Source organism: Carex rostrata, chromosome 13 (assembly GCF_964058835.1).
Source record: "Carex rostrata chromosome 13, lpCarRost1.2, whole genome shotgun sequence".
Lineage (NCBI taxonomy): Eukaryota > Viridiplantae > Streptophyta > Magnoliopsida > Poales > Cyperaceae > Carex > Carex rostrata.
The window spans coordinates 9,865,473-9,887,669 of NC_135930.1; the positions used below are offsets into that span (position 1 = coordinate 9,865,473).

At 32.5% G+C, this 22,197-nt stretch overlaps 3 protein-coding genes and 1 non-coding gene across 6 annotated transcripts in view; 1 reads left to right on the forward strand and 3 right to left on the reverse strand.

Annotated features, from left to right (window-relative positions):
- The window catches only part of LOC144564786 (Major facilitator superfamily protein), a 5,336-nt gene extending 3,172 nt beyond the window's left edge, over positions 1–2,164 (reverse strand). Inside the window, exons 1-2 of one of the 2 annotated variants that reach the window (XM_078314387.1) lie at positions 1,832–2,164; positions 303–520 (exon numbers count right to left, since the gene is read on the reverse strand). In XM_078314387.1, coding sequence (XP_078170513.1) covers positions 303–520; positions 1,832–2,054 — 441 coding nt within the window. In that variant the 5' untranslated portion in view covers positions 2,055–2,164. The remainder of the gene's footprint in view (positions 1–302; positions 521–1,831) is intronic. The other variant, XM_078314386.1, reaches the window with a different exon arrangement.
- A 5,971-nt stretch (positions 2,165–8,135) lies between these two features.
- On the forward strand, positions 8,136–8,210 carry TRNAK-UUU (transfer RNA lysine (anticodon UUU)). Its single transcript has one exon. It is a non-coding gene; the product is annotated as a tRNA-Lys (tRNA).
- Positions 8,211–10,994: 2,784 nt separating this feature from the next.
- RECQI1 (RECQ helicase l1) lies at positions 10,995–16,908 on the reverse strand. The gene is made up of 10 exons (XM_078314133.1): positions 16,797–16,908; positions 15,900–16,243; positions 15,295–15,516; positions 14,708–14,871; positions 14,314–14,410; positions 13,588–13,631; positions 13,371–13,485; positions 12,665–13,018; positions 12,141–12,368; positions 10,995–11,438 (listed from the first exon to the last, which is right to left on the reverse strand). Exons 1-10 carry the CDS (start codon positions 16,894–16,896, stop codon positions 11,328–11,330), a joined length of 1,779 nt encoding a protein of 592 aa, XP_078170259.1. The 5' UTR covers positions 16,897–16,908; the 3' UTR covers positions 10,995–11,327.
- A 1,641-nt stretch (positions 16,909–18,549) lies between these two features.
- On the reverse strand, positions 18,550–21,904 carry LOC144564419 (protein MEI2-like 4). Of its 2 annotated transcripts, none has more exons than XM_078314012.1 (8): positions 21,671–21,904; positions 20,886–21,214; positions 20,516–20,573; positions 19,858–20,251; positions 19,669–19,753; positions 19,527–19,595; positions 19,034–19,213; positions 18,550–18,748 (listed from the first exon to the last, which is right to left on the reverse strand). In XM_078314012.1, exons 2-8 carry the CDS (start codon positions 21,201–21,203, stop codon positions 18,722–18,724), a joined length of 1,131 nt encoding a protein of 376 aa, XP_078170138.1. In that variant the 5' UTR covers positions 21,204–21,214; positions 21,671–21,904; the 3' UTR covers positions 18,550–18,721. The 2 variants fall into 2 exon arrangements, with proteins under 2 accessions (XP_078170138.1, XP_078170137.1); XM_078314011.1 differs by lacking the exon at positions 21,671–21,904 and adding an exon at positions 21,538–21,663.
- Between the last annotated feature and the right edge of the window lie 293 nt (positions 21,905–22,197).

The window sequence follows — 22,197 nt, forward strand, 5'->3', positions numbered from 1 at the left end:
AAAGATAGTTGGTTTAGCATGGTTAAAGGAGCAAAATAACATTGTGCTTATTACAGTCTTTTTAATATTCATTAAACAATTTTGACTTTTTGAGTGTTAAAATAATAATGAATTATTTCATTAACCAAAACTAGATTCAGCTATGAAGTACTAGACACTATCTTTTGTCATTAAACAGTAAACATTTGCTGTCAGTATAAACTATCATCGAGATTCAAATATTCCATTTTTTTTTTTGTTTAAATATGGGATGGAATTGACTTTGTACCATTTCATGATAAGATATCACGAGGAGCACTTACAAGAAGATAGATGGTCGTGAAAATAGCAATGGTCCAGTAACGGCCGAGATATGCATCAGCGAGGAAACCACCGAGCACTGATGAGGCCTGAGATATCCCCAAAAAATTGTTGACAGTGTTGGCTGAGGCCGTGAATGGGCGGTGCATGATATAAAACATGAATGCCACCATGTTTACCGAGAGGCCAAAATATGCCATCCTCTCTGCCATCTCGTTTCCTGTTTTTTTAGTTATCGAGGAATTAAAATTAAAATTTGTTCTAAATGAATAAATTGAGGATCAACGATATATTTTATTTTGTCAAAGAGATAAGAAAATCACCAGATAATGAAATGTAGTTAGATTTTTTTACTAATACATACTCCGCAATCAAATTTTATACTGCTCTTTAGGCGCTAATAAGTTCCTGGCATTCTTGCCATACGGTAAATTCTTCTATCCCAGTAATTCACATCTTTAAATCTGAACCCTTACAATAACCTTTTCATGTTACAAGGAAACTGGAAGCAGAATTTTGTTTCTTCTGACAAAAGAAAATCACACGGAACTGTAAAACAACCGTTAAATTGAGTTCTGACTGGTATTGTTGGATAGTTTCCTTTTTCATGAGTGATGCATGTACATGCAAAATTTTGAAAGTTTTGAGTTTATTTGCTACACGGTCAAACGGTTAAAGAAATAAATATTTTATAAGTTAATTTATAAGTTGTTTTATATATTCAATTTTTATTTTTTTTTGACCGCTTGACCTTGTAACAAATAAACTTGAAATTTTCAAAATTTTGCATGTACATGCATCACTCATGAAGTACATTGATTTTAACGGTTTGAATTCAGCGTTTGTCTTTGATCCGATATACTTTTTAAGTGCTCACCAAACTCTCTTGGTGAGCACATCACACCCTAGCTTTGCTCGTTTTATAGTGCTAAACCAACACAAGGTCTTGTCAGGACGGTTTGCAGATCCTGCATTGCAATGCCAAATCGAAAGTAAACCATTGCAAGGAGCAAACAGTCGATCCGAATAACTCAACATGATCTCCATATTAAAATAAGTTTGAAGACCAAATTTAATGTTTTTGGAAAAAAATTACTATTTCTTTTAGATAGGTACAAAATCATTGTTTCTGTACCATCCAAAATCAGTGATTTTGTATCTATCTAAAGAAATAGTAAAAATGTTTCAAAAAAAATATATAAAATTTGAACTCCAAGCAAATTTGAATATGAAGATTAATTTAAGTGGCTTGGATAAACTATTTGAACTTTAAAAACAGAGATAAAGAATGTGAGGCACAGAGACATGAAAGACATGATCCATTTGAAACCTCTTCTGTATACAAAAACATGTATGTATGTATGTAGTATCAGTAGAAAATAAAAAGGATAAAGTAGTAAAAAAAAAGAAAAAAGGGCTAAGTCTATTAAATAGAGGATCATACTAAAAAGATAAAATAAAAGAGAGAGATCTATTACAGAGGTGGATCATGGATTCATAGTGGTATATATAACAGAATGATATTACTAACCAAATATAAAGAATGCAGCAATCCAACCGCCGGTCTTAGAGAGATTTTCTATGGGCTTCCCTCGTATAGTCACCGGTGTGGTCCCGCCGGCCAGATACTCACCCCCAATGGCCCATGGGAACTGCCTCTCATCACTCTCTGCAAAATGTATGCTCAGCTTCTTCCTATGTGATATGGCATCGGAAACAACAGGCTCAGGCGATTGAATCTCCCTCCGCTCCATTTCGCTTTGAAGGAAAACCAAACAACAAAATTAGCGAGAGAGAATTGGTTCCTCTCTTTTGCACTTCTTTGTAAAGTGGAGTGAGAGGTGGTGCAAAGGTACAAACGGGTACGGATGCCTTTAAAGGACCTTTAATTCGTGCAACGATTAAACAAGAGCATTTAATGTAAAGATACTTATGAGGAAAGACTTTTGAGAGAGAGCGGGAGTGCGTCAACATCTAGAATTATTTCAGCATGCCCCTTGAAGATCTTTTAATTTAATTAGGACCTGTGTTAACATATTTGAATATTAACATTTTTTTTTTGGATGGATAGTGGGGAACCACTAAGAGATATATTGATAATAATAAAAATATTTACAGATTAACATATTATTTTGGCATGGTATTTTTCCTTTTTACTAAATTTAGTTTTAATTATATATTCTAGACTATTCTTAATTTTTATCAAATTTATGTTCAGATTTCATATATGAAAAATCAACTCTATTATAATAGAAAACACCGTAGCAAAATTTACAAAAAAAATACATAACAAAACACTATTTATCATTGTCAACCGAACTGTTGTAAGCAGAAGTCAGACATTCTACTCAAGGCTCTAGTAGATTTTAGAGTAGGACCTACAGTATTAGGCATTGCAGATGACTGAATATGTATGTATCCCTTGCAGGATAGAGACGAGTCACAGTGCGTAGGGACCACACTTCATTTTATTCTCATTGATCTTCTTGTCAACCCGTTACACAGATGACCATATGCTTATGCCACAGGTATTCCAGGACAATTAATGTTGCATTTCAAATCGGAAGCGGGGAAGGGAGACAGAGACAGTGGGAAGGCTTTGATTGGGCGCGCTTTAAAAGTGCTTGCCACCTAACAACATTAAATGCTGGACCTGGAGTATAACTGCATTGGAGACTGATTGTCATTTGTTGGAGAAGAATAATTTTTTTCCTTCATGCTTGATAGCATCTGTCAAGTCTGTCAAAATTTGTTTTTTCTTACAAACAATATTTTTGTCATCGTTAAATAAAAAAGTGTCGACTTAAAAAAACAATTGTTGTAATAATATGTCTATGCTGGACGAATTAATATTAGAGGTGTACAAAAATACTGTCAACTCATTCGACCCGTCTGACTCATCAGACTCGATCCGTATTTTACCTTGTTGAGATATTACTGGGTCAGATACAGATTGGATTTTAACAAATTCGTTACTCTGAATCGGATTATGAGTTTACTCTTAATAACCCGTTTATACCCGGATTCAGCCTCAAATCTACATTTCTACATTTGTATAGAACTTTTCTTTCTATTTACTCCTCCCCTCACGTTTAAAGTATTCTTTATTTTTACACAATTACTCTAAAATGTAAGCCCTTAATACTTTATATTTAGATTCCCAATGTGTAAAGAGAATATTATTTCATACACTTCCAGTCTTTGACTAGAGGTGCTATCGGGTCGGGTCTGGGTACTATTATATTTGGACCCGGGCCCTAAAAGTGTTCGGGTCCAAATTTCGATCCATATACTTATTTGTTTCAAATCGGGTCGGGTCCGGATCCGGATACCTATCTACCCGTAGATATTTCGGGTCCAGTCTTTCGGTTCCGGGTAGATAGATACCCGTAACTTGTTTGTGGATTATCGGGTCCGGTTCGGATACGGGGCGGTTCCGGATCCAGAGCGGGTATAGGTCACAACTCCAAAGTATTCGAGAAATTATTTACATTTAAATATAATTATAATTTCTTAAACATCTCATATAATAAATCATTACAATATAAATTAAAAACTACTGCAAAATAAAAATTATACTATTAATTATGTTTATAAATAATAAAATATATCATGCTACATAGCAAAATAAAAATAATAACTCTAAATTATTAGTTGGTTGTTGGTTGTTGGTTATTTGGAGTACTCATGGTGTAACAAAAAATATTGAATTCAGTTTTTTGTTAATAGCTTTTGAATTTAGGAGGATGGAAGATATATAATTTTTAGAAAGTAAAATATTAGAGATGATGATTTCCTTTTTTATAATTCAAAAAAATCTATGAATTGAATGTAATAGAAGAAAAAAGGTATAAAATAAGCTAGTTATAGAAGAATAAATTTGACAATCATGTGTCATGTGTCACATGTGTATAATATAGAACAAAAATTAAATGGCGTAATTAAAGGGCTAGTTAAGGATGTAATTAAAGGGTAGTGTAAAACAGTAGCATAAATTTGGTTAAGTTTTATCAAATTATAGCTCAGCTGAAATATATTATCTAACACAAAAACTTGATGCAGAGTTATTAATATATATTTTATCGGGTATTTATACGGGTATCGGGTCGGGTCCGGTTATGGGTCGGATAATTAAATGATACTCATATCCTACCCATTACAGTATCGGTTCCGGTTCGGATCCGGGTCGGATATTAAATTATTAATTTTGTACCCATACCCATAATTTAATCGGTTATATTTTTTAAACCATACCCTATCCAAATTAATCGGATCCGGGTCAGTTCTGGGTCGGATCCGGTTCGGTTCCGGATTGGATCCGAGTAATCGGGTAAAAGTAGCACCTCTAATTCCAAGATAATTAAGAGGGGAGCGCATCTTTTTTTCAAAAAGGAGGTGCGAATTTTGTTTTTGTTTTTACTGTAACTAAGTATGTTCCACATTTATTTATTTTTTTTAAAGTGAAAAGGTAATTTAATTTTTGGAATTTAATATTTTTTTTAAACCTTAAAATTATGTATTTTTTTTCTTCTAAAACTCATAATATCATATTAACTCTTAAATTTCAAGAACTCACAAATTTATTCAATTTAGTCTCTTCTATCAACATTTATTTTAAATTTAATTTTTAAATGAAAAAAATGTGTTACAAATTACTTGTGTAATGTTTAGTTTTTTAATTGGTCATTTTGTGAAGACAAATAGCCTATATGTAGGGGTGTACAACGGGGTCGATGATATTTTATTAAAATTTTTGATCAAAATTATAACTCGTTTAACCCGCATAACCCGTATATAAAAAAATAGATGGGTTGGGTTAGATTATGGATGGGTCAAGTAAATAATTTTTTTAACCCGGTGTAATCGGTTTGGATTCAAATTTTAATAAAATATCATCGACCCACCCGTTGTACACCCCTAACCTAGTGTTTTGTAAACGGGCCGGGCTGGGCCGGACGGACCGGGTTAAATCTGGGCCCGAGTCAAACCTGTGCACGGTTTGGACCGGACCGGGTTTGACCCGCTCGGGTATTAGCAAACCACTAATATCACCTAAGGTGACTGAAATATTGAGTTTGATCAGACCATCCGATATGCTTTGGCACGGATATTAAAGAGGTTCATGCATTTTACCTTGGATTGAAGGATTTTGATCGGACAGTCCGGATCCAAACTCAAAATTTGAGTTACTTGGGGGATTCGGACACATGCCGGACATGAGAAGTAATTGAATATTGCATACGCTTCCAATTAATTATATATTTATTAAGCAGCGGATTCTTAGACAACGGAGTTATAGGAATTAGATCTCCTGCCCCCAGAGTCACTGCGGGGTGGGCCCGATTACTGTTAAAGGGTTTAGGATTAAAATAGTTTTGGATTTAGGTTTTAATGGGAACCCACTCTGCAGTGACTCTGGGGGCAGAAATTTACTGCCCTAGGGGGGCAGACAATTCGGTTCCGGAGTTATATCCTCTATGATACTGCACTCGGTTCATTGAACTAGGATTAGCTTTTAGCCAAGTAATTCGTGCCACAATTATAAAACGATCTGAATTTAATAATTTTACGTGCGGTCCTGAAGTATCGGAATTCCATATAACCACACAGTGCCACATTCGATCTGAAGTCTAGGTGTAGTTACTGCTTACTAGTAAGTAGTTAGTAGTTAGTAGTTAGCAGTAACATGTATATGTTTCAAATGATAAATCAAGGTACAGTCTTACGAGGCATTTGCTTAGCATTTGTTTTGCAAAAGGAGGAAGAAACTGTTAGGTAGAACCCATCATTAAATGTTGAAAGCTACCGCAGTACAGCACGAAGACGAAGATGATTAATGTTCTTGTTTATTTGGCATCATTCGTGGTGCCACATAGAATATAGGGAAATATTACAAACTATCATTCTTTTTTAAAATATAGAACAAAATGCTCTTCTTTAAAAATTATTAATAAAATGCTCTTATGGATTCCACATGTTTCATCTCTTTCCCTCCCTATTCCTTCTTCCTATTCACTCTAATTTATTATTTGCTTATGTAAAATATATAATTGTGATTTTATTTAAGTTTTGAATAATCTTTATTTTTTATGTGTATAAATGATTTAGAATAAAAAAAAATTAGGTGTGAAATTTTATTTGTTAAAATTAAAAAGTGTATATGTAGAATATTTTTTGTTTGTTTGAAGAATATATATATATGGGTCTTTTTAAAGTTATTATGAGATATGATATTAACTTATTTAATAAAATCTAACATATAAATATTTTTAACATACGCCATTTTATCTAGTTTAATCGGCATCAAATTTCATATTCCTGGTTTTTACCATTATAAGAATTTTATCAATCACATCTTAAGAATAATTTAGTGATATACGTATGCTTCAATAAAAATATACTAATTATGTATATGACATAATCTTAAGAAATTAAGAATATAAATAACCAATGCAAGAAATAATGTCAGCAGCTTTGAATCAGTTAAAATTGAAGTAATACGACTCGCCGGTAAATACATTATGATGAAAAATTAAAAGTAGTTAGATGTCCTTGAATTGGTAAATTCGAAAATTTTCCAATTGTGTATATTATTATTTTTTAAAACGGTAACAAAAAAAAAATTTAGTCTGTTATGTGTATATGAAAGCTATGTCTATTATGTACATCTGCAGAAATTAAATCATAATATAGCTAAATTAAAATTATTATTTATAATATGTACATTTATAAGAGTGAGGCTCGGTACGATGTAATGTACATCTATTTACTATTTAGTATGCTTCGATATAACAATTGTCAGATATGCTTCAATTTTCATCCAGAGCACCACAGTCTATTGTATCGAAGCACACTAGGTAGATGGAATCAAATCCGCTGTTATTCTCTTTCTGTGAACAGTAACCTGCTATTCCTGCATTTCCGAATCTAATCGTTCAATTTTTTCGGAACGAATCTCAAAACAACTTTTTTCATAACTTTTTTGTGCACGCATCTCGAAGCAATTCAATGACTAGATTTGAAAAGGCAGAGATAACAAAAATACTGTTCATGTATAGGAATAACAACATATGTTGATCCCTAGGTAGATACACACTGCAGAGCAACATAGCCTCACTCCATTTATAATATAAAATAATTATATTTTACTTTGTGTTATGCGTATATGTTACCATTTCAAACATTTTAACTAGATAATCCAATATAATCCGAATTTGATTCGAGATGGGTTTGCATTTGAATTCTCAAATTATTCTTAATCTTGTAAATTTTTGGGTGATATCTAAATTATGAGGAGGGTTCAAATGCACCCAAATTTTTGTGCATCCAAATGCACTCTATTTTTCAAAAAAAAATTTCTCCATTTTCAAAGTCCGAACAATCAATCCGAACCGTTAGATGTGATATATATATTAAGATGTGCTTGGAAACCAAATTTTACATTTTTTAGAATTTTTTTACTATTTATTAAGCCACTTTGAAAATCGCTGATTTTACATTTTCTGGACCATTGGATCAGCAATTTTCAAAGTAACTTAATAAATAGTAAAAAAATTTCAAAAAATGTAAAATTTGGTCTCCAAGCACATCTTAATATATAAATCGCATCTAACGGTTCGAATTGACTATTCGGACTTTAAAAATGGAGAAAAAGGATAGGGTGCATTTGAGTGCACAAAAATTTGAGTGCATTTCAACCCTAAAAGCCTAAAATCATAGAGCCACAGCCTCTTTACAGATTTAAAAAGATCACTTTATATATATATATCCGGCATTATGGATGGAATTTCCTGCTAAAATGAGTTTTTTAAATCGATCTTTTTAGCTGACACGTTGCCGTCTTAGCTCAGTTGGTAGAGCGCATGGCTTTTAACCATGTGGTCGTGGGTTTCAATCCCACAGATTTTGTAATGTATAACGACAAAATAATTAGTTTGGAACAAAGAGAGATATTTTTTTATTCAATCAATCAAAGAGGTATATTAAAACGAATAATTTGTACTATTTGCAAAAAAAATTGTTTGCACGAAGAAAAGCACATCTTTTCCAAAATAATAATAATAGTTTTTGTTGATGTTATTGTTATTATTATTATTATAAATAATAATTTGGATTCATGTTCAAAAATAATAAATCAAGATGTTTTCTTGGTGATATATAATTTGGGTCCTCGGTTTATATTTTATTGTTCAATGAAATGATGTTAATTGATACTCTTATTCTTCAATACTTAAATAGAAGCAAAATTAATTGTTTGTTTTATATTTTTTAAAAAGTGATTGAAAATAATAAAACAATAAAAGGTTAAACATCATACTCAAATACAATTAAATTACCTGGAGAGGCAGGTTAGTTTAGGTCAATTTAGGCTAGTCTAAAGGTCAGCTTATTCCACCTTAGTCCGGTTCAATCAAACTATGTTTGAGAAATTAAGTTTTGAGAATATATAATTAATAAGAGAGAAATGAATAACCTACATTATGTCCTATGAATTATATTAATTTCATTCTATAAACAGTTAAGAGGATTTTATTGGAGATGATCGTGTTCCTTAGCAATAAATCACAATTGTAATATGCTGTTAGTCCGATCTCAACCGTTGATCTTCATTGAGATTCGCACAAGAAAAAATTTCTTCGTTGAGATTCACGCATGAAAGAATTTGAATATCGGAATAACAGATTGATGTTATTCCTTTGAAATAACAGCACATTTGTTTCTAATTTAAAAAAAAAAAAAAAAAAACAGCACATTTGTTTCCCTTTCTTAAACGGTACATAACAGAAGATCATCATTACATGGCCATGAATGCATTGATTGGTCATAATCATGATTTAATAATTTTCTTGGTGCGCAATATGAGAATTGTTAAAGAGACGAGAAAGAGCACATCAAGATGATCATTAGCTATTGTTGCACTCAAATCTGAATTCATCTCTTACCTCATGTTTGGTTGTGGCTTAAAGCTAAGGAGATCTAAATTGGTTATTCTAACTTAGATCGGTCTAAATTATTCATATTTGGTTGAGGTCTAAAGTTAAATTATAGCTTAAATTATTCCTTGTTTGGTTAGAGTTGGTGGAGGACTAAAGTTTTGAAAGTCTAAATTGGTTAATTATTTATAATAAGACACTAATTATATAATATTAATATATTAATAATAACTGTAATATATTATATAGTATTATAAAATTTATTTAATATATTAATAATATAAAATATTAATTATATATTAATAATAATTATTAAAAATAAAATACTAATTATATAATTATAAATTAATAATAATTATTAATAAAAAGATACTAATTATATAATCTTATTAAAATAATTATTTAATATATTAACAATATAAAATATTAATTATATAATATATATTAATAATAATTATTAATAATAAGATACTAATTATATAATATTAATATATCAATAACAACTAGAATATATTATAATATTATTATAATAATGATTTACTATATTAACAATATTAATTATTAATTACGTAATTATAAATTAATAATAATTATTAATAATAACATACTAATTATATAATACTAATATATTAATAACAACTGTAATATATTGTAATATTATTATAATAATTATTTAATATATTAACAATATAATATATTAATTATATAATTACATATTAATAATAATTATGAATAAAAAAATATCATTTTATAATATTAATATATTATAATATTATTCTAATAATTATTTAATATAATAACAATATAGGATATTAATTACATAATTATATATTAAAAATAAGATACTAATTATATAATATTAATATATTAATAATAACTATAAAATATTATAATATTATTATAATAATTATTTAATATATTAACAATATAACATATTTATTATATAGTTATATATCATTAATAAGATACTAATTACACAATATTAATATATTAATGATAACTATAATATATTACAATATTATATAATAATTATTTAATATATTAACAATATAACACAATAATTATATAATTATTTATTACTAATAATTATTAATAAAAGGATATTAATTATATAATATTATTATAATAATTATTTAATATATTAACAATATAAGATATTAATTATATAATTATATACTAACAATAATTATTAATAATAATATACTAATTATATACAAATAAAATATTATTACAATAATTCAAGTTAGATCACGATGTGAAATAAAAATTAAACTACCATGTGAGGTGATTTAATTTAGGCCGGCCTAAAGATTGACTTATGCCATCTTAGTCCGGTTCAATTAAGGCACATTTGGTGGAATAACGAGACCTAAACTCCTTATTCCACTCTTTAGGTCAAAACCAAACATGATGTTAAAGTGGAATGCACTGGGAATTAGTTCATTGCTCCACGTGGAACGGATACTTTTTTGAAGATAATACGCGTGAAATCGTGATTATAATGCGCTTCGATTTTTTACAATTGAAAATTGTTGAGTGCTCCGCATGATAAATTCATATTGTGAACTTTTTTTTTTTTACTCTAAAAACCAACAGACCATTGTAAGTGAAGTAAATTGTATTGTAATGATGATTTGTTGGAACGTCTTCTGTAATTATATAATTTTTTCAGAAACCAATACGAATGAATTTTGAAAGTGTAAGATCATCTCCGTTATGACTTAATACATGTTTACAAATTATTATATAAAATGATTTCATGAAATATTTAGTAAAAATGTAAAAATCTATCAAATTCCTAGCGTCTCTTAATATACAAATTACCATGGGCTACCACCATAGACCTCAAAAATATAAAATTTTACATTCAATGCAATTGTGCATAACATGACATCATCCCCCACAGCCCCTCCCACCTAAATGGAAGAATTTGAAATTTAACTTCAACAACCCGCAACTAGATATCATTCAATAGATGTTCAAACCACCACGTCTTCCTCTTTGAAATATATCATACAAAAAACAAGGAGACAAGCAATTAGAGAAAGAGCGATTGGCAGCCTATGCCAGTTTTTCAAAAATAGGGGGGCAATTTCAACTAGACATCTTGAGACAATTGTCACAAGGGCTGCGGCCTTCTCTGCATTTTGTTCGGTTAAAATTCTCCCCGAAATGCTCCAGTAGGGCTTGCCTCCGGCATTCATTCTGATTGTTTTTAACAAAAATTTTCTTTAGTAAATACTCAGCCAACAACTGCAATTTCAGCCAAGACATAATATATAGAAACACCCAAATGGCAGATTTAGTTCCTTGGAGTAATTGTCTATGGAACTTACAATTGCGCAATCTATGTTGTGCCATTTCAACACAATTAACACTAAAAGCACAACAAACAAGAGTGAGGCCATGGTAATATGCATATTACAGATCAACCCGTGCTATGGATTCAAATCTCTATTTTCAAAATTCAAAACGGCAATCCGAACCGTTAAACATAATCTTCATATCAAAATGTACTTGTACACCAAATTTTATATTTTTTAGAACTTTTTTACTAATTTTTTTAGATAGGTAGAAAATTGCTACATTTGGAGGGCAAGAATTTTCAAATCAAGTGATTATCAACCTATCTAAAAATATAGTAAAAAAATTCTAAGAAAATATAAAATTAGGTCTGCAACTGCAAGTACATTTTCACATGAAGATCATGTTGAACAATTCAGATTGACTGTTTGAAAACAGAGATAAGAGTCCATAGCATGGAGATATGAGCCTCAATCAACAACCAAGAAGAACGAAAAAGGGAAAAAAATTGTTCCTACTGGTTGTTACTGATAATTTTATCATGGCAATTTACTTTCTGCTGAATTTCAAAGGAAATGTGCTACTTTTCAGATAATGGTATACCTTAAATTCACAGTATTGTTGCATTTTCTTGGCTTGATCCATGGCTATCTTGAAGCTTCGATTATTACTGTAGACCTTTGAGTTGCGCAACATGCATACCACTCGACTAAAATCTTTCTTTTGGTATAATGCAATGCAACTTGCCGGTAAGTTATCCCTGCCGGCCCGACCGGACTCCTGGTAGTAGCTCTCAATAGATTTTGACAAGGTGTGGTGTATCACAAATCTCTACACAACGCACAAACAAGAGCAATTTAGACTCAATTTAACCCACCAAGAGATCAATTATGCAAATGAAGCATATATTATCCCAATTTAACCTCACTTAACCACCAATTCTGCAATATACTGTCTTTGGATTAAAAAAAAAACTTCTCAAACCATAATTGAGCCTCAATACTCTTCAACTCAACTGAAATTGGCCTCAGCTGAGCAACTCGGGACCATTGAGGGTAAACGAAAGCACAGCAAATGGCAAACATAAACAACATAAGAAAAAAGGAGAACAAAAATAAGAAACTTACTACATCCGGCTTATCGATCCCCATGCCAAAAGCAATTGTGGCACAGATGACAGCAATCTCTCCAGTCTGCCATTTCTCCTGTACTGACACTCTCTGACGGGGCCCCATACCAGCATGGTAATGAGCACTCTTTATCTTAAACTTCTCCTTCAAATATTTTGCCACATCAGCACACTCATTCTTCGACAGACAGTACACAATGCCACATGTCTGGGCGAAATGATCTTTTATTAGCTGCCCCAGTTGTTTAAGTGGATCTTTGGCCTTGCCGAGGACTTCATATCTCAAGTTGGGGCGGTCAAAGCTCGTCTCCAGTAGCAGCGCATTAGGGATTCGTAAGGTGTTCACTATGTCCTGAAAATAACAATAACAGTCCTTACCTTTTATCACTTATTTGGTGCTTAACAGACGATTCGGGTGCATTGATTAAGGTCTAGTTGCATATGTGTAGGCATTAGCTTATGTACATGTGAAGTTGACTCTTCATTTAAGATTTAAGGAAACAAGCATCAAGCTTGTTTGTAGTCGGCTTTAATTGAGCTACATTTTGGCTTCTCGCCCATTTAGATCAAAGTAACAAATGATTGGGTACAGCTAATCAATTTTAAAGCCTAGTTGAGGCTTGATAATTGCAAAATTCGGCAGATAATGCCAGAACATACCAGCAGAGATTGACAGCATAGGTAAGGAAGAAACTGTTTGGTACCTGGCGAACAGATGGAGTGGCAGTGGCAGTTAAAGCCATGATAGGAACCCCAGGGAAGTTCTGTCTGAGGCACCCCAGGCTTCTGTAATCTGGCCGAAAGTCATGCCCCCATTGGCTAAAGAAAACAAAAGTAAGAAATTATATTAATACAGCTACATAAAGCATATGAAAAATAGTATTGAGTAGTAGTAAACAGTACCAACTTAAGGATACCTACCTAACACAGTGTGCCTCGTCAACCACAAATCTTGCCAACAATCCCTGTTATAATTAAGAAAGTAAAAGAAAATAAATAAAACAGATGTGATTTATATGTTATTGGTTTGCATGTGTGAGTGTGTGAGTGCGCTAGGGGTGTAAACGGTTAGATACGGATTGGATAGTGGTCAAACCATATCTTTATCCGTTATAATTTTTCGGATACGGATCAGATATTAAACGAATACAGATACGGATCGGATATTGGACGGATACGAATACGGATATGAATATAATTTGGACAATTAAAAATAAATTACTAATGTACTTCTAGTAAAGAATAACATCTAACTATAATTTTTTCCATAAATTAGATCTAATATTTTTCATAATAAGTTTGTTGGCTACAAAATATATATTGTTCATCAGAATATATATGTATATGCAGTTTAATAAATCATAAGTGTGTGTGTGGTGTGTATATATAATTTAATAAATCAATTTAAGAACACAAAGTATATTTGTTATGGTTTAGGGGTGTAAACAGTCGGATATGGATAGTTTCGGATAGTTAAAAATCTTACTGTATTCTTATCCGTTATAATTTTTCGGATACGGATAGTCTCAGACATGGATCAGATAATTTAAGTAATTTTCCAGATTCGGATCCAGACGAAATCGGATAATATCCGATCCATTTACACCCCTAGAGTGCTCGCATGTGTGTGTGTGTGAGAGAGAGCACCTTCTGATATAAACCTCGCAAGATCTCCTGAAAAGATACAGTCCCTGCAACTCTTTCAGGAGTAACATATAGGAGTTTGCATGATGGTTTCCCATTTCTGGATTAAATAGAAAAAAAAAAAAAATAGAAGTCAAGTTTCATATTGTTTAGAAACACAAATCATGTCCATGTCTGCTCATTTCGCCATTAATTTTGGTTTGAGCTAGATGATTAAGTCTCAGCAAGGACAATTTCATGAGATTTTAGATTTGTGAAAGTTTCAGCTTAATCGAGGGTTTAAATGGGATAAATTGCAGTTAGATTCATGCTTCAGGCAGCCGATACCAAATTGTGCAGGTCCAGTAACTTGTGTAAAAAGTAAAAACCAAAATTAGAACCTACATGCTGTAAATACCTTAGCTCTTGAAGAACTGCTGATGTTTGAGCAGGGGTTTGTTGAGAATTTAAGGAGGTAGCAGGAATCCCAAACTTGAAGTTGAGAGCATAAATCTGGTCTTGGATAAGAGATAACAGTGGACATATCACTATAGTGACCCCTGGATGTAGAGTTGCTGGAAGCTGCATTTACATATAGATGTCAGTAAGAAGTCAACACTTCCTCTTATAACCCTGCAAAGCAAGAAACTTAACCCCACTTTATGCATTTCTAAATACCATCTTCATCTGACAAATGTACCAATTGACAGAAAACCGTTTATTACATATCGTGCAAACACTAATATCTAGCCTAAATTTGCTATCTATACAGCTATACTCTCTCTCTGTCTCTTTTTTTTTTTTAAATACTTGACAGTGGCTGCCAATGTTATCTCTCTCTCCCTGAAAAAAAACAAGGAACGATATTATGGTTCTTCTGGAAAAATTAGTGTGCAGAAGGCAGGAACGTACAATGTTCTTAATATTTTGAAGGATCATATTGGAATATGCACCTTTTGCTGGAATAGGAACAATAGTTTTAAGGTTTCAAATGTGTGTGTGTACCTGATAGCAGAGGCTTTTACCACCACCAGTGGGCATGAGAATGAAGCAGTCTCTTTTTAGAAGGGCAGCCTTACAAGCCTCATATTGAAGCTTCCGGAAACTTCTGTTGCCAAAAATTACCACATTTGCCATCTGAATATCGTCCATGGCAGAAAGAGCCTCATAACTCAAAGTCTCATCATCTTGTCGATTGTGCAGTGGTTCAAATGAGGTAGGACTCACCTTTTAAAATTCATAATACATAATTATAGAAATAGTATATTGAAATTAGTTGAAATATCATTTTGAAGGCTCATAGTGACAGCACAAAATATATCTACAGACCATAGAGGCATAGAAAAGGCTATTAAAAAGTCGAGAAGGTTTACCTACAACACAAATATGGTATACTATGAACCGAAGAGTTACACTGAAAAAAAAGTGTCACAGTGAATTAACACTGTTTTGCTTTTTCAGTCGATAGCACTCCTTGTTTCAATATTTCTATACCTTCTTTTATTCAGTTTGTTAGCCTGTTGTATCTAAGTACAAAGGTTGACATAGCATGCTTGTCCTTTATACAAACTTTTCCATTATTGTGGGTCTTAGAAGAGAAAATAGCATACTGTTGACTTGGGTGACTTTCTATTATTCGTTGATTTTGAAGCCGACCCAATCTCTTTTCTCCTAGAACCACTGAAGGAGCCACTTCTAGCCGCATCCTTGGGGCTCAGCATCTCCAAATCTGAACCATCACTCGCCATTTTCACAGGTGAAACTGGGTTTGTCTCAACCCATTTTGACCCGCCTGAACAATCCTGAGCAATTATGTTGTTCAAGGCATTGGATGCCTCGGTCTCAATTGCTTGAAGGTCGTCCCAATCCTCTTCGTTTTGTATTGCATCTGCTAGAGATGCCAAAAAATGATTCCCGCATTCCTCCACTGTGATGAATTGCATGCCATCTGATCCTGGAAGAAAAAAAGAAAAAGGGAAATGAAACATGATCGGTATGTCAATAAATGACTTAAAGTGCACCTGAGGTTCTTTTTGGTTAATGGTGCATCATTGACAATTAACTGCACTGCAGCACAGAGGCCAATTGTGTTTTGAGGCTGAATTGCAGAATTGAGCATTAAATATGTCAGATTGGAACTTCATAGGTCGGCAGCTTCACAAAATCTCAGAAGAAGAAGAATTATGAAAAATGCACAGTATGCCATAATTGATTTTGAAAAGCTTAATTGAGGCTATTCTTGGTCAATTGAAAAGGCTTGATACAGCATTGAGTATTAACTGCTGCACCGAGGTTAATTAAGGCTGTAATTGGATTGAACTGAGGTCAATTGTGCAGATTGAGCGATTGATCATATCAAATTACACTTTATTGTACATTATACAACATTGTAATTAGCAGTCGTGTGAGACTCTGTGGATTCACAAAATCTTGAAAGAATACGAAGTGTGGAAGTAAAAACCTTTCTTGTATTTAAGAAAAGAAAAGATTGGAGAAGGAACGCGTACCATATACATTGATGAGGAGATCCAAGCATTGCTTAGCTAATTCCTCGTCAAACCCGGAATCTACTGCTAAATTCAACAGTCTCACTCTCTCCACCTCCATCTCGAAAACCTGGCTCCCGCTCTCTCTCTTTCTCTCTTCCCTCTCTATGAAGCACGGATACGGGTTTCCAATCTGAAAATCACAGCCACGACACGGTAGTAAGTATTAAATATTAACATATCATTTCACTTCCCCCCAATCTCTCTCTCTACTCTCATCCGTCTCTTGCTCGCGAGCGCGGGAAACGAAAAGACTTGCGTTTTACCTGAAGTCTGTAACTGTAACCCTACATTATTTCTTGGGCTGCTCAGTTTCATGGGCCGTAAACCTTTTATTCAGATGACACTCGTAATAATAAGTTTTGATTTTTTTTTTTTTTTAAAGCTTTGCGGAAGCTGTGAAATAAGTTTTGATTTTAATAATAGAGATTTCTCATATTTTTGTTTAGACTTGCCTTTTCAGAACGCAGAAAGTACAGCCGATATGCCATATTTTAATGTCACAAATTATTGTAGCAAAATGAAAATATGGTTTTCTGAAGAAAAAAAAAAACTTTGGGGTGCTAACGCTCTCCCGTATCCTCTGTAATATCTCATATTTAATGTTTGGAATCTGGACCGTTTAATATTTTTATCAATACATATTTAATTGTCTGGATTCATTTTGCAGAAACTCAATATTTCACTACACACGATATGAATTCCTCACACTCTATCCATCTTAAAAATAAAAAGATCGAGCATCTAAAATATTTATCTCCGAGACAAATAAAGATGCAAACAGACATACGAAACACCAACATTTGTATTGGTGAAAAATCGAATCAGCATCTCTTTGAAGTGTCATTTGTGTTGGAATACGATCCGACATTTTCTGTCCTGAGGAAGTAAAGAATACTAAGTTATATTAAATTATTTTTTATATTCAAATTAATATTGAGTTCGGATTGCATCAGACTAATTTAACAAAGTTTTAAATTCAGGATACTTTTATAATTTTGAATTATTATATGAATTAGATAATGCTGATTTGAATTTAATGAAATATCAAACTGATCTTGATATGAGTTAAATTAGGTGTTAATTTGTTTTCAATTTGAATTTTAATGTGTTACGTGTGATTTATGTGTGTCTCAGATATAAATCGAGCAGGTCAGATTATGCTTGAATCGCATTCATATTATTTAAATAGTTATTATTTGCAGTTTTGCTCAAATAATAAATTTATTCATATTCGATAATTTAAAATTAAAAAATTTAGATCTGATTTAGGTTTGAACATTGAGTTTATCGAAACAAAATTCTGTCTTATCAGATTTTACCACTTCTGACAACAACTCCCCCATGTAAAAAAAAAACCGACTGTAGTATATCACAAAAGAATAAAAAGAGTTACTACTTTCAATTCAAAAATGCAATTAACCATGCCTATATCCTGTTTTGCCAGTAACAATTTATTCCTGCCACAAATTGGCTGAGCGTTATTTAAAATAAACTTAATTAAATATGAGAGAATCAAATTAAATTAACAAAACATAATAGCGAACAACACGTATCAGTATATCACCAATAGAAAGTATAACGTATAAGATAAAATGTAAAATGACAGAAGCAATGATGGTATTTACAATCAGTATATCACCAATACAAAGTATAATGTATAAGATAAAATGTAAATTGACAGAAGCAATGATGGTATTTGCAATCTTTACGGCTATGCTAGAACTTTACACCATTACAGAATTACGAAGCAACAATAAAAAATGAAACCTCAAAAAATTGAAAACATTTGATTTTACGACTAACATATACAAATGTTTATTTACAAATATACAATTGTAATATTTACAAATTGCATCCCTTTGCTTTTTCCATAGCTCTCGTCTTCAGTTTGTGCACATAGGAAAGGGCTCCTAAATAAATTAAGGAGATTACTATCAACAACTCAGACTATACAAAATGAAAATTGAAAAAATGAAAAACTTAAAAAAACTGAACCATGACATCCATAAACATAAAACCTAAGTCATTCAATATGACATTATTTTCATTTTAAAGGTCATTCATGATACTTTTCATCTCGAGGTGTTACAAGTGATAAATAAGATTGTAAAGATAGAAATTGCACCAAAATGGTGAAGGGACTAAACTAGTAATTTCTGTAAAAATAGAAAAGAATAGCAGTAAAATAAGTATACCTGCTCTCCTGCATTAGGCCCATCCGAGTAAAAGAGCATAGGCTGGTAAGGCTTATCTTCGTTCATTAAACTTGAATTTTGAAAATGAGAAACAAGAGCTGCTTTCCCTTGGATTCTAGCATACGTAAGAGAAGCCACTTTCTGGCTGCTAAATCTCCCCCATTTTTTGTCATTAAATGTCTATAAAAGTATAAAAGATACAATCCAATTAAAAAAAAATTATTGAATGAATACTTCTGTTACTACATCATTAATCTATTGTTTTGTTAATTACTATCAAGCATCTTCACCTCTAGTACTGTAGATAAGCATGACAAAAATGATGGCTTTAAGTTAGCAATGTTCCATCAGTCTAATATAAATAAGGTTGTATTCTAGAAGAATTATTCGACTTCCCTATTTATCTTTTGCTTCTTTTGTTTGTTTAAAAGTATGATAAATCTATCTTTCTTTGAAAAACATTTCTTTTTCAATTGCAAACTAAAGAGCATACCTTGTAAAATGGGATAATGTGCTGTGGCTGAGTCAAGTTGATGAAGGCATAACCTACATTGCACTTGTTCTGAAACCAACACGAGTTACTCATATTTTACTAAACAAATATATATATAAAAACAATTAATTACAAAAATTACCTTAAAGTCAATGGGAAGATAAAAAAAGTCGTAAGTCCCTTTATGATTCTCGTCAATTGTATCCAGCAGCATTTCACTTGTATATCTGTTCGCCATTTTTGCAAACAAATTTTTTTAATAAAATTTAACACTACATTCTTGTGGCAGCTAATGTCCTGCAAAACACTACAATATAAAAGTACCATGTACCTGTTAGGGATATTTTTTACCATCAGTGTGGTACGAGAGTCATCTCCATGTACTACCTTCTCTATGTCAATCTCAAACTGGTTCTTGCTGTCCATTCCATTAGTTTTCACGGATCTCTTTCTATCACTAAAATTTTCACTCAGGGGCAAAAATGGAACCTTATAATTTGTAGCTCCAAAATTCATAGGAGTAAACATATTATGGGGATAGCAGATGTTGTGAGACAAAATAGGGTTTGTGCGGTCCATGGAGGTAGGGCCATGGTACAATGGAGGGAGAATAGGGTTGGGAATAGGCGTGCAACTGGGAGGGTAGAATAAGGGAACAGCAGGCTCATTCCAAAAGTTATGGTGCCCTTGAAGGGAGTTGCATAATACCCCACAAAACGGACCACCTGTAATATGCCATATTAATAACAATAATCAAGAAAGAGTTGACCAAAATTGCAAGTAACATCAGAATTGATCTCTTAATTAATTTCTTGCTTCTTTTATATCTGTTGGTTGCTTTTCTTTTTTATCTTTAGCTGAAAGATCAATTAATGATTTAATTCCTTCGTAATATTTTTACAACTTGAATTGAATATTAACAGCAAAGAAAGGTGTTTTATATGCCAAAGGAGTGCTTCGTAGGCAAATTTAATATTGAGATGCTGTACCTAAAAACTGTGGTTGATAGCTTCGATTGTGCCTCCTGAAGTTGCATATGCTACATTCCTTGCTTGAGAAATAAACTTCCATTGTAAGTAACCCGAGAGAGGAGAGAGAGAGAGATTGGTTGTATCAGGGTTTACTAGACGGATATGCAAATTATACCAGCCAGGCGATGTGCTGGTAAGGTGTGGGTATTGAGCAGGCTGCACCAGTTGGTAACAAAATGAGGGTTCTCGGTATTGTTCAATATGTACTTGTTCTCACTTGAAAGAACTATAGGTAAGTCGACAAACCATACCAGTACCTTAAATCTCCTTCTGGTAAGGTGATATGAGGGTCATTGTATGAGAAAAGAAATAGAAACAAGAAAATTACCTCAAAAACCATCCTTGTTCTTTGGAAAGGACTTACTGAAAAATTCTCACAGGCCTTCTCTTTATTTACTTGTACCATGGTATTAATTTTACTGCCATCAACTTTCAGTTCTCTTTCAGGACTGGTGCATGGTCCGTCGTTGGTACTATTACCATGTGCAGACAGGCCAAGGAAATGATCAATATCATATAAATCATCATTGCTGGGCAGTAGATTCTGAATATTATTAATGAAATTCGGTTCTACGGTTTCCCTCATAGATCCGAAAGGCTTGTATTCCATAGCTTTATTTGGAGCAAAGGATTGATCCAGAAGCATGCTTTCCCTTACTGAAATACAACAAGAAAAAGAAAATAAAATGAGGAAAATCATCTCAGGAAATTATTCATATATTTGTTATGATTACTTATTTTTTTCATTAATTTGCATGTAATTGTTTTCTCTTCTGTATGATATTCAGTACTGATTGATGTTGCTTTCATGAAATCTCATAATTAAAAACAGATGTTCAAACTCGATTACCAATATTTAATCAAAATAAGGACGCTTATACCAATTGAAGCAAAAATTTCAAAAACTCTACCGGTAAGGGACTAAAATTAATTATCTGAAAAAACATCAAGTAGATATAACTGTACAAAAAAACGCTTACATATTGGGTTAGTCATGAATTTGAGGTTTGCTTTGCAAGAAGAATGACGTTTACACCAAGCTCTCACAATTCGGATTAGGATAATAAATAAGAAAAAAAACAGGTGTTTTAAAGGGAGAGAGAGGGAGAGTACCTTGAGAGATGGATTAAGTGAGCCATACGGAAAGGAAGAGGAGAAGGGAAGGGGTAAGGGGAAGAGTAGTAGATGCTCTCCCTTTCTCTCAGGTTCATCTTCCCCTCCAATGCAAGAAAGGGGAAGTGAGTGGAAGTGGGAAAGGGAAGCAAGAGAGGGAAAACACCTTTCTTCCACTTCTTTCGTTTGCTTCCTTCCTTCTCCATTCTCCTTCCTTTCCTCCGCCAATTTCTCGGCTATCAATCTGATTTTATGCGGCGCCTCATTTAAATCACCAATTGTGTCGGGACTCGGGAATATTCTCAATTCCGTTCCGACAAGTCGATTGATTTAATCGGTCCATTGACCCCGGTCCGTTTTGGGTCTAGTCGGACCGGTCATTTTCAATGTCACATGGCCACACTACTTCATATCACAGCCGGATACGATGCACGTAATGATCATATACTGTGATTTATGTGTTCAGTATTGTAATCATTATTAAAAAAAAACAAAAAAAACAGAGAGAACACAATATTGTATACAAA